This window comes from Pholis gunnellus (assembly GCF_910591455.1).
Source record: "Pholis gunnellus genome assembly, chromosome: 5".
NCBI classification, from domain to species: domain Eukaryota; kingdom Metazoa; phylum Chordata; class Actinopteri; order Perciformes; family Pholidae; genus Pholis; species Pholis gunnellus.
Genome location: NC_136531.1, coordinates 12,789,228 through 12,805,543, shown reverse-complemented (window position 1 = coordinate 12,805,543; position 16,316 = coordinate 12,789,228). Strand labels below are relative to the sequence as shown.

General features: G+C 40.5%; 1 protein-coding gene across 3 annotated transcripts in view; it reads right to left on the bottom strand.

Annotated features, from left to right (window-relative positions):
* LOC306696216 (glutamate receptor 2-like) overlaps positions 1-16,316 on the bottom strand; it is a gene marked incomplete at both ends in the record, with an annotated part of 41,017 nt that continues 24,701 nt past the window's right edge. The window contains 3 exons of one of the 3 annotated variants that reach the window (XM_079159771.1): positions 1-135; positions 6,520-6,654; positions 8,738-8,852. In XM_079159771.1, the coding sequence (XP_079015897.1) occupies positions 1-135; positions 6,520-6,654; positions 8,738-8,852 (385 nt within the window). Of the gene's footprint in view, positions 136-4,483; positions 4,655-6,519; positions 6,655-8,737; positions 8,853-9,624; positions 9,740-16,316 lie in introns of those variants that run through there. The other 2 variants (XM_079159770.1, XM_079159769.1) reach the window with 2 other exon arrangements.

The window sequence follows — 16,316 nt, the reverse complement described above, 5'->3', positions numbered from 1 at the left end:
TCAGGACAGATCAGTCATGCTGAGGCTCATGGGTAATCCTGGACGGAGGTAAGCCACCGGGACACGACCATTCTCACCGGTCGATCCTGTGATGGATAGACGAGCTTTGGAGCGCATTGCATCTGTGAATTTCATCTGTACAAGGAAAACATATGTTAAACATGTTTTGATCAACACCAAAACGAGAGACACATCTGCTTCTGGTGGACCATCTGTTCCGATAGAAAGTTGACCTTGAAGGAATGGTTCATTATTTTGGGAAATCTACTTATTGTTGAACAATCCCTGAAAATCATCATCAATATTGTGATAAAAAAAAGAGTAATGTGGTACAAGACAATAATGTAGAATAGAAATGCAACTCATTTTGATGACCCTTGAGAATATGGAATGAAACGTGAGCATACAGACTGAAAGTTACTATCATCTCTGAATTTCCTTTATAGACCTAAAATATGCTTTCATTAAGGCACTGCCCCTTTAGACGTCTGTGCAGTACACTGCTGACATTGGTTTATTAAAATATTGCTCAGACAATACACAGAAAATGCAGATCAACTCAAAATGTTGTTTTTGTATTATAAAATTACACACAACATTATAAAGTGTCATTCCACATCACCCACTCATTTTGAAGCTCTCTGCAATGTGGTTATTGCAGAGATTATTGTCATCCTTCACAATAAATGAATAGAAATACATGTTGCCTTAGTTTATGGTATTAAGCCATGGGCTATATGTGTGTTTGTGTGTCTGTGAGCGCGCACACACACATACACACACACAGAGAGAGAAAGGGAGAGACAGAAATGTAAGGAATTCTTTGAAAATCTACAACATTTCCCGAAGCCAGTAAATGCAGCAAGACATACTGTAGCATGATGTCACGAATGAATGGACAATGTGTATTAAAGCAAAGTATCGGGTATGCTGCAGTATGACCAAAAGTGTAGAGAGACATTCGAGGCAAATCAAATCATTGAGGAAGAAACATTGACATTATGCGAGAATGAATTCTGGTTTGGAGGAAAGAAACTTCTCACATTGTCTCCTTGTTAGGAACACATCCTGTGCTTGAATGAGGTTTTAAAATCAAAGATTTCACTGAATGGTTTAATAAACTAGTGAAGCTAAACTAAAGAAATAAAATGTTATGACTAGAGCTTTTGTTCCCGGAAGAAGAGAAACAAGGTACAATACATATAGTGTAGAATATCATGTCTTTGTGTGGCCAGACTAAACATATGGTAGTGTACCTCATTCCTCTCATTTAGGAAGCAGAAATGATATCCATCATTGCTTTCCTTTTGGTTGATTCACTCCGTACAACACAAATAATTTGCGACGTATATACTTTCCCCACAAAGCAGCTACGGAGGAGGCTAATCTCCAACACTAGTTTATAGCGTTGACTAAGCAGGAACATATAAATGTTTCATCTGAAAGATTAAATGCTGATACAAGCCTGGAGAAGCCCCTGCTTAGACAGAGTTTTATCTAATCTCGCATTTTAACACCGATGAACATGGTCAAATAAACACAGTTTGAGTGTAATCTATGTATGTGTGTAACACTCGCACAACTCCTCTGCTCCTCAAATGCGAAAGGAGCTGGGCTAAAGCATAGGACCCTAAAAGCCACTATACTATACACAGATACAGTAACCTAAGGTACTTCAGATGCATTTAGGCACAATGTAACATTGAAATTATTTGTAGCTAACAGGTAAGAGGCTCTCTTTGTTTAAGACAAAGCAAGGAGCAGTGAAGTCTGGTAAAAAATAAACCACAAAGAGCCTCAAGCACTGATGTCAAGACCCATGAAGGAACATTAAACTTTACTTTAGGCCTAAGGCGTTTTGGAAAAGAACGGGGGATTCTCCCTGGAGATAAACAGACAACTCCAAAATGATCCGACACCTGAGCCTCCAACAACAGGATCAACCTGCACTCTCTCAAAATAGAGACACTTGCAGGTCTAAAATGGGGTTCGGTTTCCCTCCTTTCTGCGAAACAACAAAGTTAAGGCTGTAACAACCTCGGCTAAACTCTGAAGGTAGAACCACTGCATTGCTTTCTTTCACAGCGTACTGATGACACAAACACAGTTGGCATAACCAAAACTGAAACCGATAATAAACCGCTACTGTTCTGTCTACGCATACTGAATCTACCAATGTAGATGACTCAGGGAACCCACGGCAAGCTGACGGATCTGCAGCACCATAGTGAGAGCAGCTGCTGCCCTTTGGTGAGCAAATTGAGGATGGTATTATTTATTAATTGGGATGTATTTGACCTGGCTCTGTTATGAGCACATAAATCACTGTTTATGAGTTGAGAGACCATTGTTAACTTTGGAAACAAGTGTGGTTAACTTGCAAAAAAGTGCATTTGTGTGCAAAAAAAGAGGGAATTGGGAGACTGTGTTTGGGGATGTCATCCGTGTTTATCCTAATTTTGTCAACAACGCAGGAGCAGTGTTCTGGTCTCAAGGCAAAGGCTCTTGTTCATCTTTTGACAGACCATGGATATCCAAGCCATGTCCACAATGTCATGGTCACCATGGCCACAAGCGAGCTCAAGGTGCTGCTGGCTAGTGCTTTCAGAGGGCTCGACCTTCAACTCTGCTAAATCTTGCACATATTCCATATGGTCAAGTGCAGGAAAGTCGGACAAATGCTTTACACCGTCTCACTCAGGACAATCTGGGTCTCCTGACTCCGAGAAGAAGAGGTAGTGCCATGCAACAGTAGTTTTTTCCTAGCACTTTCTCCACAAACGTGACCCACCATTCCAGGGTTGAGTACTGGAGCTGGCGACAAAATGCACAACTGAGGCTCAGTCAATACTTTCTAAGAGGCAATAATCCCCAGGAAGTCCTTTTTGTTCTTAGAAAAATCACACTCATGGTAGGCCTGCTTTACTTTAGTATTTAGTCGGGGTGTTCTGTAACACTGCAGTAACCAATCAGAGCATAAGTAGCTCACTTCTTCTGTTTCATAAACGGTGTCTTCAATCAGACCATGCAGGGTTGTGATATCCCATGTGTTGTAACGAGTAAATCAACTCAAAGGGAACAGTGGTATTTATCACTGTACTGCAGTGGTATTACACTTACATTTGGTCTACCAAGAAGTCCAGTGTTTGATGATGCTGCTAGTATAAACCATCCCATCTTCAAAATGAAATCATGGGCCTGCCTAATGAAAAGCTGACATTAAGACGGATCTCAATGATTGGCCAATGGGTCAGTCCATTAAAGAGGATGATTGGCTAGAAAGTAAGAAAGGAGGATCAGGAAAGGCAAAAAGTAAAAAGGGAAAAGTGGAAGTGGGTAAGAGGACAAGAAAGAGAGTGGAAGAGAGGAGAGGAAAGGAAAAAAGGGAAGGAGAGAGGTAAAGGAGTGCAGAGAGGGCAGGAGGTGTGGTTAAGGGGAGAGGAGAGGTCAGGGGAGGTGAGGAAAAGGGGATAGAGGAGGTGAGCAAGCTGTTGGGTAATGAGTGAACAAAGGAAAGGAGTTTCACAGCCATATACAGTTTTGACAAGATACCTTGTTAATCTAGACTGTATTATGGTCTTCATGTTACTTTTGTTTACCAAGAACAACTGCTGCATTCGGAATATACAGTAAATTATACCACTCTTCAATGCCAATCAGCCTCAGCGGCAACTTTTGTCTCACTGTAGTGATAATGCAAATAAGCAAAAAGATTCCAGGTTGATGGACAATAATGAAATCATACGGATCACAAGAATTGTGGTTTTTCTTTTCTGAACAGGTTATACTGTTGATTAAGTATTATATCTAAAACCACCACTAATACATTGGAAACAAATCAGCGGTCTCGCTGAACTAAAACTTGGAATCACATTTTTGTCTTTGGACAGTAGAAGATCCGTTTGTCTGTCATTTATTCATTTGGAGCCTGAGCGTCCCATAAAATGAATGGCCATTGCAGTGATAGACGCATTTTGCCGTTTAAATGATGGGTCTAATTCTTCAAGCTGTACAAAACCAATTTTCATTATCTCAAATACAAGCAGGTATGTCAAATAATTAGGGTTTAAAAAAATAGCTGTCTGGTGACCAGCTGATTGAGGCCTCAGTACCTGTTTTTAATAGAAAATTAAAATGTTTTCATTCACGATAATCACTCCTTAACAGCCTCCCAGAAAAGAGAAGCGCATTTGAGCCACTGTAAGACTCAGGACATTTAGAGCTTCATTGCTTGTGGCTTAAAAGCAATCAAAAACACTTAAGGGGAATCAAGAAAGTTAAGTTTTCCCACAAATGGTATTATGGATCATTGAGGCCCAATAATGCAGTTTGCCATTGAAGCTGCTATGCACCACCATAATGTGAATGCAGCTGTTGTTCGATGGTATGAATGAAAGCCAATTACAAGTTAATTGTCTAAACATTGTCTATGACTGTGAGGTTAGGAAAGTTTTAGCCATCAATCATCGCTCTCCTACCCGTGTTAGATCTTGACACTCTCAATGCCGTAAACGTTGTAGCCCTCTTTATAGGTGGCGTAGTTTGGCTGGTGGCTGGGGGACAGCAGGTTGAAGTTGGGGGCATGTTGAGGAGAGGACAAAGTGTGTGTGTAGTTTCCTGTGTGCTGGGGGGACGACAAGGTGTTGGCTGCCACCTTCATAACAAAAATAAAGTCATTGTTATTACTACACTGATTGGAACAATGATGCCTCTTTAGCCGTGTGACTGTTATGATGCATTCATGTTAGAACAATAGTTTGACTACTGATGGCACCAAAAATAGATAACTGCAAAAGCAATATGGATTTGTATTACAATAGAGAGAGAGAGAGACAGATAGAGACAGAGAGAGAGAGAGACAGATAGAGAGAGAGAGAGAGAGAGTGAGAGAGAAAGACATAGAAGACCTTTTAAGACCTGTCTACACATGAAAATGTGATAAAAATCCTGTTTTTTACAGTAAATGGCAACAGCGTGTGTGTACTCCACAGCCCAAATGTCATGTTGCAAATAATGAAAGAATAAAAAGATGACAATTACATTATGACAGAAATGCATTATAACTGACTACTTAATTAAATTGCCCCAATTTCAGTAAATACAATAGAAAGGAAATACAATGATATAAAGGTGATATGTCTGTTCTGAATTCTGCAGATTGTGCTTGCAAAAATATCAACCTGGAAAGAAAAAAGCCAGAATAATCATGAATAAGACTATCATCACTGGGACAGACCCAGTGAGCTCATATGTGTTTTGAGTTTGAAATTAAAATATCTAGACCGCCATTTGCAAGATCCACAAGCTATAAACAAACATCTGAGGAGGAAATTTGTTATTCTGAAAAATAATTGCGGGCTTTAAAACCTTCCCACAAAATTTCCCATTGAGCATTTAGCCCGTTAGTCCATTTGCAAATATAATATAATAGAAATAAAAATAGTAATTTTTGTGGAAAAGCATTAAAAACCTCTGTACACTACCAGCTCAACACCTAACAGCAGACAGGAACAATTAGAGACTAGCTGGTGAACATACTGGAGCATTTAGCAGCCAAAGAGAAAGATATTTCACTTAGGATTTACATTCATCAGGTGGCCAGAAACATGACTCATACTGACAAATATGAAAATACTGAATCACTATAGATTTGACAGTGTTTACCACAAACCATTCAAAACCTTAAGATTTCAAGTAGATCCTAAAAACAGGCTCCTGTAGCGAACACCAGGTCAGTGAAACAGCACGGAACCTTAATTAATAATTAACATTAGTGGTTGACCAGAAGTCAGTGGATGGAGAAAGTAGTTTGTAAATGCTTCTGTAGCGTTTACGCACTGACGAGATCTTGCGTCTGGTATGAATTTGAGGTCCTAGTTGTGCACTTCAGATGTCCGAGACACATTAATTTGCTAGTTTATTAGGTCAACCAAGCTACAACTAATGCGGTCTACTCCAGCAGCCCTAGAATAAATCCTACCTTCATGAAGGTTCTACGGTTCAGTTTGTGTTTTAGAGAGGTGTTGATTAAACTTAATGGTCATGAGGCTGGAGTTTGTGCTGTGTAGAATTGTGTTGTTCTGAGGGGTGTTTCGATTATTTTGTACGACCCCCTTAATCTAAATAGGATGGACGGTATAAACTATAATGCAATCAAATTCAACAGCTTCACAAACAACAACAATTACCATAAAGGTGTACCTAATAAACTGGCAACTTATTGTAACCTAATACATGGATAATATCATAAAGACACTGGCATACTATTTCTTATATTACATTGAATGCACTTCTCTGTCATATAAATTTCACACATATAATTTCACATTAACCACACAGGATTTGGCTTTTCTGGTTTTCTGACTGGAAGGCATTTGATCATTTGCATTTGTTTCATTACTCATCACACGAATTCAGACTCAGTATTTTTAGTGAGAATCCTACATGTTAACAGATTTAAAACTAACTATTTATAAGATGGAAAGTTAAGTCTTATTGGTATTTGAAAATATAAGGTACCTTCATCTTTTTGGCCTCTGCGCGACTCTTGTAGCAAAACTCTACCAGCGCTACCATCATGGCCAGACCCAGACCTCCAACCAGGATGTAGAAGACCCCCGCTACGTTACTGAGAGACAGGGCGCTGGTCTTCTCCTAATACACACACACACACACAAGGCAAAAAAAGAAGGCAGCCAGCCAGAGAAAAGTGTTAGTGGGGTGTTTTCATGTTAACAGCCAACTAATCTAACGACTGACATACTACCATTAACCTGTCATCTGCACATATTTAACTCTTCATAAATACAGATTATTTAAGATTAAGACAGCACAGCGTCACAGACAACTAGGGTAAACCTGACCTGCACACACTTAAACCATTCTTACCTTTTATCAGTTTGTCTACGTGTAAATATGTGTGTACCTTTGTATGTAGTGTATTTATGCATGTGTGAATATCTTTTCACTGATATCACTGTGTTCACAGAAGTCAGCAGTTACTTTGGCGAGTACAATTTCATCATAAACGACAGAAACTGTTGTGTTCTATTTCATTCTTCCTGAAGGCCAAAAGCAGTTAACACTGTACGTTATCCTTCCTATGTGACCTGGGATGACGAAGGGCAGCCTTGCCTACAGCCTATGTCACCATCAAAGATGTCCACTGCAGCTTCTCGCAGGTAATCCGTGAATACAGGTTTAAACTAAAAGCTTAGCATGACAAAGCAGGTAATCAGATACTCTTTGCTAGTAGGCCTATAACTGTATGGTCGGAGCAATGTTTACGTCCTCCAATCACAGCTGCGCTTGTATCTCTTAGATCACGGACAGGTGGTTACGCTGAGCGCCTAACATTACGGATAGGATCTTCACCAGCTCTAAAGCTCGGCAAGAAAAGTAGCCAAATGGCCCCAGCAAACGGCACATCCTGCCCAAGACAGCGTCTTTCCAGGTGAATTGCTAAGGTAATTGGGGCGGCATACAGGTCTGCCTTTTGCAGCTTTGCATCTTTTTACAGGATCAATGTCGCTGGTCCCCTTGCAGTGGCCGCAGCTGCCTTTGAAGAACTATCCAGCCGTAAGGCCAGTAAGGTGGGTACCGGGTTCCTCGTGACTATATTGGTAATAGTCATCTAGTGTTAGGCACTGCCTCTGTGGGTCAGCAGGAGGAGTTATGTATGTAACTCCAGTTCTATGAATTCTGGATGAGCATCTTTGATGATGATGTAGACTCACAATGGTGGAACTGGTCTACGTCATCCCAAGTCTCATGTGACTATGTTGATATTAAATACTCGACCTGCGCGTATGCACAAGATGGATAACATCCATTGTTAAACTGTGGTCATCCAAACAAAAAAAACAACAGCATTTCCTTCATTTGTATTGCTAAATAGTTACGTTTGCAACAGCGATAATGGCATCCTAAAATGGACGAAGATACATTTTACAGTGATTTGGCTGGCTTGGATATTCAGCTGTATTTTTTAGAGCGAGAGTATACCGTCGGAGAAATGAAACAGAGAGTCTTCATCAGTGAATGCTGTTCAAAGTTGAGAGTAATATATTCTATGTAAAAGAAGCTAGGCCCCTGTGAAGGGTCTGGGTGTAGCCTTTTGCAGAGCAGATACACCCACAGAAATGAGGGAAACAAATAACAAAATAAAATAAAATTGCCTTGACGCAACATACCTACCCTCCAAAAAGTCCTTAACCTACAGACATGGTTATCCCCTTCATTACCCCACATAACAATACCTTTTCCATGTATATAATGTGTGATTATTGTGAAATCTCCCTTTACAACTCTTACTTTGCAGACATTAACTTTGAAACTCTGTGTGTCAGAGTCAGGTTTCAGACAGACGGTCAGACTTAAACATAAGTGTTAAAACAGACAAAACAAACACTTCAGTGAGCCTAACTGCTAATGCACAGTGAGTTTAATCTTAAGACGTTCCACTCTGTTTTCAGGACACTATTTGTTATTCTTCTTATCAACATTATACTTACAGTTTGACAGTTAAACCTCCATGCTTTAACATGGGGTGTCCTCATTACATACAGCTGGAACTAATCTGTACTTAACCATTCTGTACAAGTTGTGTTTCCTTCAGGTTAACACATATGAACATGTTAAACTACTGTGATCTTAAAGTGTAGCTATAGAACCAAGCTATATGTGCATGTGTGAACAGACAATGTGTTTGATTGATCCACAAACATATAAAACTAACCTTATTGGTAGAGTCCTTGAAGCCACACTCTCCTTTATCGTACCACCACTTGTTTTTCATCTTGTCTAGGGTCCCTTGCTCATTCAGTTTCAATACGGCAAGGTTTATTGGCACTCTTTAATGGGAATAACATAAATAACATCATTAACAATGTTATCTTATGTTATTAGTGGGGCAGCAATTCTCACACTCTGGTCTAGTGACCAAGACAGGGCCCACTAATGTTTGTTATTGGCAGGGACTTAATTCGTCATGAATGACACAACATTAAAGCTTGGTTTGGGAGATTATTTTAGCCCCCAGTGGACTGTGTAGACCTTTAAGTCTGTAATAAAACTGTTAAGAATGAAGTCTTTTACTGTCAAGGCCCCTCTGTTTGGCCTCAGAGACAGAGAATGAGAGGTGCTGCAAAGAAAAGCCTTTCTGCTTTTTCAGCAGTAGTATTCCTCCAGGCCAGAGCCATAGATAAACGGAGTTTGCCCAGTTTGCACAAACTCTTTATCAACAGCCCTTCTCCTGCACTGTTGCTGCCATCTGGTATGAGGTCACCTGACCCTGACCTTGCCCCTGAAGCCTGCCCTAACCCTGACCTCAACCAAACAGGGTGCAACACATCTGTAAAAGAAGCAGCACAGAGAACAACGCTACCTGCTGGTGGTGCTTATAAGCAACGGCTAAATGTAGTATATGTAATAACAATGAGTATTGATTTGTTCTTGGATTCACGTGAAAGGCTACAGCTACAGCACGTTGGTACCTTCACATGTGGCGTTATAACTGTGCTGCTTCTTTAGGTCTTTTTTTTACACCTGATAACCCAGCGTTACCTTCATGTTTGTGTGTTTTGGTGTGTACACGTGTGTGTGTGTGTGTGTGTGTGTATTAACCTTGCTCTCCCCTCCTCCGCTGCCGCATTCGCCCTTGTCATACCACCACTTGTTTTTCAGTTTGTCCAGCAGCCCCTGCTCGTTCAACTTTAACACCGCCAGGTTCACAGCATTTCTACATGAACACAGTGGCTGTTAGCAGTTCAGTTGTTGTCAATGTCAGTCCTCCTGCTGGTATGCATGTTAGCAGCATGAACTCTTAATCCTTAGCATAAACAGATTATACACAGCTGGAATGCTTCTCTTTTCTTAGCAGCATTGATCAGTATTAGAAATGATTAGCTTTAACATGTCTTAGCAGCTAAGCTTGCTTACTTGCCAAGTAAGCATGGAAATGCGTTAGAATCACATTATATTCCATTATAGAACCATAAAGATAGGGTTGGGTTCTGATAGCCAGTTGTTGATTGATAATTTACAAATCTCTTATCAAATCTTTTCTCTCTCTCCTCGCTCTTTTTTTACAAAACATCCATGAATCAGGTTCCCATTGTTAGCTGGCACTGACTGTTGTTTTCTGCAGGTTCAAATTAATTTACTTGCTTAAAGGCCAAAATAAAACTTGGCTTTTGTCTAATGTGCTCTCTGCAAGCTATTTTTGTGCGAAACCCTGTTTTCCCTTTAAATAGAGTTTTCTGTAGCAATGTCTAGATCGGTTATGGTTACATTGAACTCGCTAAAATAATTGAGATCTTGTAATCTTGAAACCGGTTGCATCACTGAAATGAAAGACCTCAAGTATTTATAATAAGTTGTACCAGAGGTTGGTCTGTAAACTGTGATGGATGTTTAAAAACAGACAATTTGCGTCCTAATTTTCATATTTCTGAATCAGAACTCCTGTTAGATACATATTTTCAATTTGTAGCTCTAGTGTTCAGGCCGCCCAAAATATGTTTGGTTTAACTCTACAATAGACCTCATGGTCCTTTCATGTTTTCAGCAATTATGTTCTAACATTTATAATATGTTTAGGAATACATCTCAAATTTAACTTTGCCCGAAAATTAAATAGGGTCAGAATTTTAGATATATTTACAAATGTATAAAGCTGACCCTTTCTAAAATAGATTCGATAAGGGATTTGAAATAATTCAGATTCAATAAGCTTGTTTAATATTGTATTCAGTTCCATAAAATGCCATCAGATCCCAACCATATATAGATATAAAAACAACTCACCCATCCCATCCCAGTTAAAATAATTGTCTGCATTGCTGAAACCAGTAATCATCGTCCCCTAAGCCAGCTTTACTGTCATTATTCAGGGTCCAAATCTACATGAACACCATTACTTTGAGCCTGGTAACATTAACTGATGGTGATTCTGGCTACCGCCAAGTATTAGGCCATTAGTTTTCATGGGTACTTTCACATCTGTGTAAAAGTCACTAAAATTGATGGTAAATGATTGCATGATTAGACCAGGAGCAAATGGAACTGTCATTTTAGCATAGCAAAGGGGCTGAGTAATGTATACTTCAGTGAGGCAGATGAATTAGGAGCAAATCAATTTTCTAGCATTAGCGCCAAGTTTCCCTCATGCTAAGTCAAACTAAAGAATGATTCTTCTCGGTTATACCACCCTAATAAGGAATAATTTATATACTGATATATTAAATAACAGTCACCAATATGGTAACCAATACAGTCACCATTACGTTTAATGGATTTACTTAATTAACTATTTTTCAGATATTAACTATGCATACCTAATATTATGCACAACATGGTCAACTTCATATCAAATGTATTTAGAATAGTTGGTATAGCCAGTAACATTATAAATTGTTTTTGTTTTTTTTGGGAGTATCCTGGCTTGTGTAACTTAGCCAGTGTCACTCAAGATTTAATACCTTTGAAATTGTCATAAAGTAACAAGCTCTTAAAAAGTAGTTATTTTTCAAACTTCATTCTGTGTTTTCACTATGGGAATTGCCTTGGAAGCTCCTTTGACACCACATCTGTGCGACATACTAGTCAAACCCCGTCGCCCCAAAGTCTTTCTTGCACTCTTCCCTTGAGAAACAATACTTAGCTCCCTCATCTTCACAAGGCTATCTTGGATACTGCTTAATAGGTAACCTGATCCCAGAACATTTTCCAGTTTCCAGATTGTGCTGAAAGAGTGTGAACAAAATAAGATGTTACTGGTCCAATTCTTTCAAGAGTATGCTTCCTATCAAGAGCTAGTCAAAGCTGAAGATCACAAAAATTGTGTGATGAACAGAAGGCAGCAATTGATGTGGGATTTTTAACATTTGGTAACACTATCACAACTGTGCCCTTGTGATCACATTGGGTTCAGGCTAAAAAAACCAAAACATTGACTTGCATTGTCACTCTGCATCAGTGGAGGGGCATCAGCTGTGGCGTTGGCATGCCTCAGAGTGCGGGGCAACCATGATGGACAGAGCAGTGAATGACATTTGGTCCCTGAGGCAGTGTTTTTAGCACTGAAACATTTTCAGACAACTCCACTGTATTAACTTACATCGACTACCAGGGTGGCACTTGCTCCTACACAAGAAGTCTAGCAGATCATTATCTAGAGTAGCATGATATTGAACATGGGGGCCAAATCTGCTGTCATGGGGAAACCCCCTTTGCGATAGTAGACCTTCCACCCTCATGCTGTGGAACAAATCTGGCAGAGATAAGGCCAGGCAATCATAGTATCTACACCTTATAGGAAAACCCCTAGTATCCATTGTTTTTCTCTGTGTGTAGACGCTCACTCAGTGGCCAAACGTCCTGCTCTATCCTTCTTACTCTAGCCAGAGTGTGTAAGATGTGCCTGCAGCCCAAGTCAGATGTTGTCCCTAAATTTGATTCAGCCTATAGGTTCCACTAAATGGATCTATCAACGTTTCACCCACCACCATTCACCTCAGTGAAAGAACAGAGTCTTAACACATCATGACCTGTGTGGGCTCTGCATGTGCATGTGAGCAGGACAGCAAGATTCAGGAAAGCTGATGAGCTGTTTAAGTCCTGGGCCATACAGGCAAGTCATTATACCAACAGAGGCTGGCCCATTGCATTGGAAAGCCATATATCTGGTGTGAAGGCCTCACAGGCCCCTCAGAGTTTGAGGGCTTCTTCCACCAGAAGTATGGCCACTTTGTTGGCTCTATTCAAGGGGAGTGTCAGAACAGAACTGCATTTTGAAGGGTACCGTGGCCGACATGCTTTGAGGCTTCGAGAGCTTATGAAGTCCAAGAGTGGTCTATATGTCCCATAGTGAAACACCCAACTAAGTTTGAAAAACAACTATGAGTTACTTGATGTTATCATTTCTCAAAACACAGCATCATTTCTAACAATGCTTGAATAATTATTCGCAATTATTCCAATAATTCGCCAGTCTTCATTTTTGTAAAACTGTCTCGCTAAGAACATATCTACGACTGATTTAAATCTGTAGACGAGTCTAATATGTCTTTGTGCAACCAGCCCAGTGGTTTGTTTTTGTATCTTTTAAAGAGCCTACATTTATTAATTAACTCTTGAAAAGAAGAAGAGACAATCCAGCAGGAAGAGCTTATTATGTTAAAGTAATGATGTAATGGCAAGACGAAAAGGCGGTGAAATTGATGCTAATGAGGAGTGGTATTTTGTACCCTAGTGAATCAAGCCAATGTGTCAATAGCAAACCTCATGTATTATGTAGTGATTAATGCAGGCGACTGTTTTCAAGACATCTAAAATACTCTACATAATGTTGTGTACAAATGTGACTAATGACTTGGCATGGGCTCAGTTCACATCAGATTTGATGTTGTACGATTTGAATTTGATGATTTTCACATTGGATTGTGAGTGTGTGTTTTTTCTGAACTGAACCCACCATTAAAATCATAACATTAATCATCCACTTTGACTGTGATAGTGGCAACAAGGGGAAAAATACATTAAATGACAACAGGAAGATCATGCTAGGAGCAGAGACATGGGAAGATATTGGAAGATAATTTTGGCAGAAATGAAGTGAATGATTTGTCCAGTATTTCCTGACTGAAAGTCACGGAAATGAAAAAAAACTAAATGTCTCTGGTTCTACCATGCTTTAGTACATCAACAGTATATCATACAGTAGATCTATCAAAGGGTTAGACTTAAAGCTCCATTAAGCGATATTAAAATTGAGTCAAGTAATGTGAAAGGGTTTTATGGGCTGCTGATCAGCACACAACTGTCTTCCAACCTCCCCAAACTCATAGCTTCAGTTCACAAGTCCATCTGGTTGAATCTCAGTGATTCTAATTGAGCCACCACCCCCCAATATCATCTTACTGTTATGTTCACCTACGGCCCATTGCAGAGGAATAACCACCACTTGATCCTGACGCGGACGTCCTTCTGCTGCTAGAAAAATATTCTAGAAGTCCACAAACTGAGCAGACCGTACAATGGATCCCACAATGCTCCACATGCACAGAAACAGGATCTGGGCTAGGACATCATATTCAATGTGTCTTGGCAATGCCCACAGGCCTGCGACAGACAGTGCCTTGAAGACCTGCATTTTGGAAAAAGGACGCCCAAGTCATCTAAGCCCATGCGTGAGCCAAATCAAAGTCAAAGAGAACTGCAGCTTTCGAAACTGGCCTACAATCTCTTCTTAATTGTTTCCGATGCATAACCTGTTAGTAAGAGCCGATGAAGGCAGTCTGGGTCAGACAATCTTCTGTCAACATGACAACGACAACCAGCTTGCACCGACTATGGAGGAAATGCTCTTCCTGCAGATTAGGAATCTTCAAGGACAGCAGCAACAGTTGGGTTGCCCCTCTAGCGTTCTGCAAACCTCTAAGATTACTTCCAAATAACAGAGTACGCCTACAGTAGATTGGAGGCGCAATCTAGAAAAGAAACCAGAAATGAAAACACACTTAGAGTGGAGTAATGGGCCGCAACCATGCAGGGAGAGCACCACCACTCGAAAAGGACAAAGAATGTTGGTATCTTCCCATATTTGGAGTATGCCATCCCCAGAAACCAGGAAAGATTGGTGTTTATTCGAATCTAGTGCACAATATGATGGTGTTGAGAAAGAGTGGCCAACATGGCTGACACACGACAAATGGTCCACTGTTTCCATTTATTTCTTGTACTTTCTGTGGTACCAACAAAGTTGTTGACTACAGCATGAGAGTCCATGTCTTCGTAAACAGGCCATCCCCAGCAGTAGCTATGTTCAGACTGAAGAAGAATTCAAGGAAAAGGACTTTGGTAGCGATATGAGACACTTCAAGAAGAACTGAAAGAGTAGCATGTTCCACGCTCCTACTCATCCTCCTCAAGCTCAAAGACCCAGAACTTAGAAATGCAGATGCTTCAGTCAAGGCAATAGTTGCAGTTGATTACCTGAAGCTCAGAGCAAAAATTGGTCCCAGTGAGGTAGGCGTTCTCAACCCTACCGAGAGCCTCATCCTTCAACCTTGTTGTACCCAAGTCAGATGTGGAGGTGCATTCAAAAGTTAGTCCTCGCCACTCAAGCTAGGACGCTAAGAGAGTGAACCAATCTCAAAGCGCTTTAAGCTAACTGAAAACAGTGCTCTTTAAAAGCTTCACCAGCTTGTTGACAGTGAAGGCTTACTGCAAGTAGGTGGACGTCTTACTCAGTCGAACCTTCAGAAGAGCAACGCCAACCCTCTCATTATCCCAGTACGGCATCATGTTGCAACATTGTTCATTCGCCACCTTCATCATATGGCACCAAGGAAGACACCTTACTGAGGGCACCATCCACACTAGGGGGTTCTGGATAGTTGGAGCAAAAAGGTGCATCAGTGGAGTCCTTAACAAATGTGTGATCCTCAGGAAACTTTGTGAAAGAACAGAGCAGGAGCAAATGTCAGAATGTATACAGACAGATCCATCACTCTCCTACGTTGTCCTGGATGTGTTTGGTACATGAGAAGTAGTCGCACGCCGCACAAGAGGAAATCATGGCAACAGCAAGAGGTGGGCATATGCGTGTCTACTAGAGCTATCCATATTGAAGTAATTGAAACCATCACTTGACTTAATAAGGATCTTCAGGTGGGTGCTGCTGTATAACCTGATTTTGATGTACTTTCTTGAAGATTGGTCCTGTTTGAAAATCTGTATTCCAGCAGAGAAATAAAATACACATTGCACTGGGAAGGATAGGAACCGTGGTCAGTAGGGGCCCAGCAGCTAACTACTGTCTCAGTGCATTAATAAAGAGAACTCCTTTGGGAAGTTCAAGCTAACAGATCAGCTATAAACTTGATAAGTGAAAATACTGGAGTATACTGTATAAGACTTATTACTATGAGTTACTCCTGCCCTTTGGGGTTTAGAAATCGCTTAATGCAGCTTTAACAGCAAATTCACCAAATACAAGTAACTGTAATTGTCACTGAAAACATTCTGCAGAGGAAAATTAACTTTCAGAGCCGACCGACAAAGACAGCAACACAAAGAGACAGAGAAGAGAGAGAATGCAGGGCAGACGTAACCATATAGCCACCTGTAGTGTGCTGAAAAGACACAAAAGTGAGAAACAAACTCAATGACTAGCATGCAGCTCAACACACACACACACACACACACACGCACACACGCACACGCACACACGCACACACACACACACACACACACACACACACACACACACGCACACACACGTATCTGGATCATCATTTACATTATGATATAAA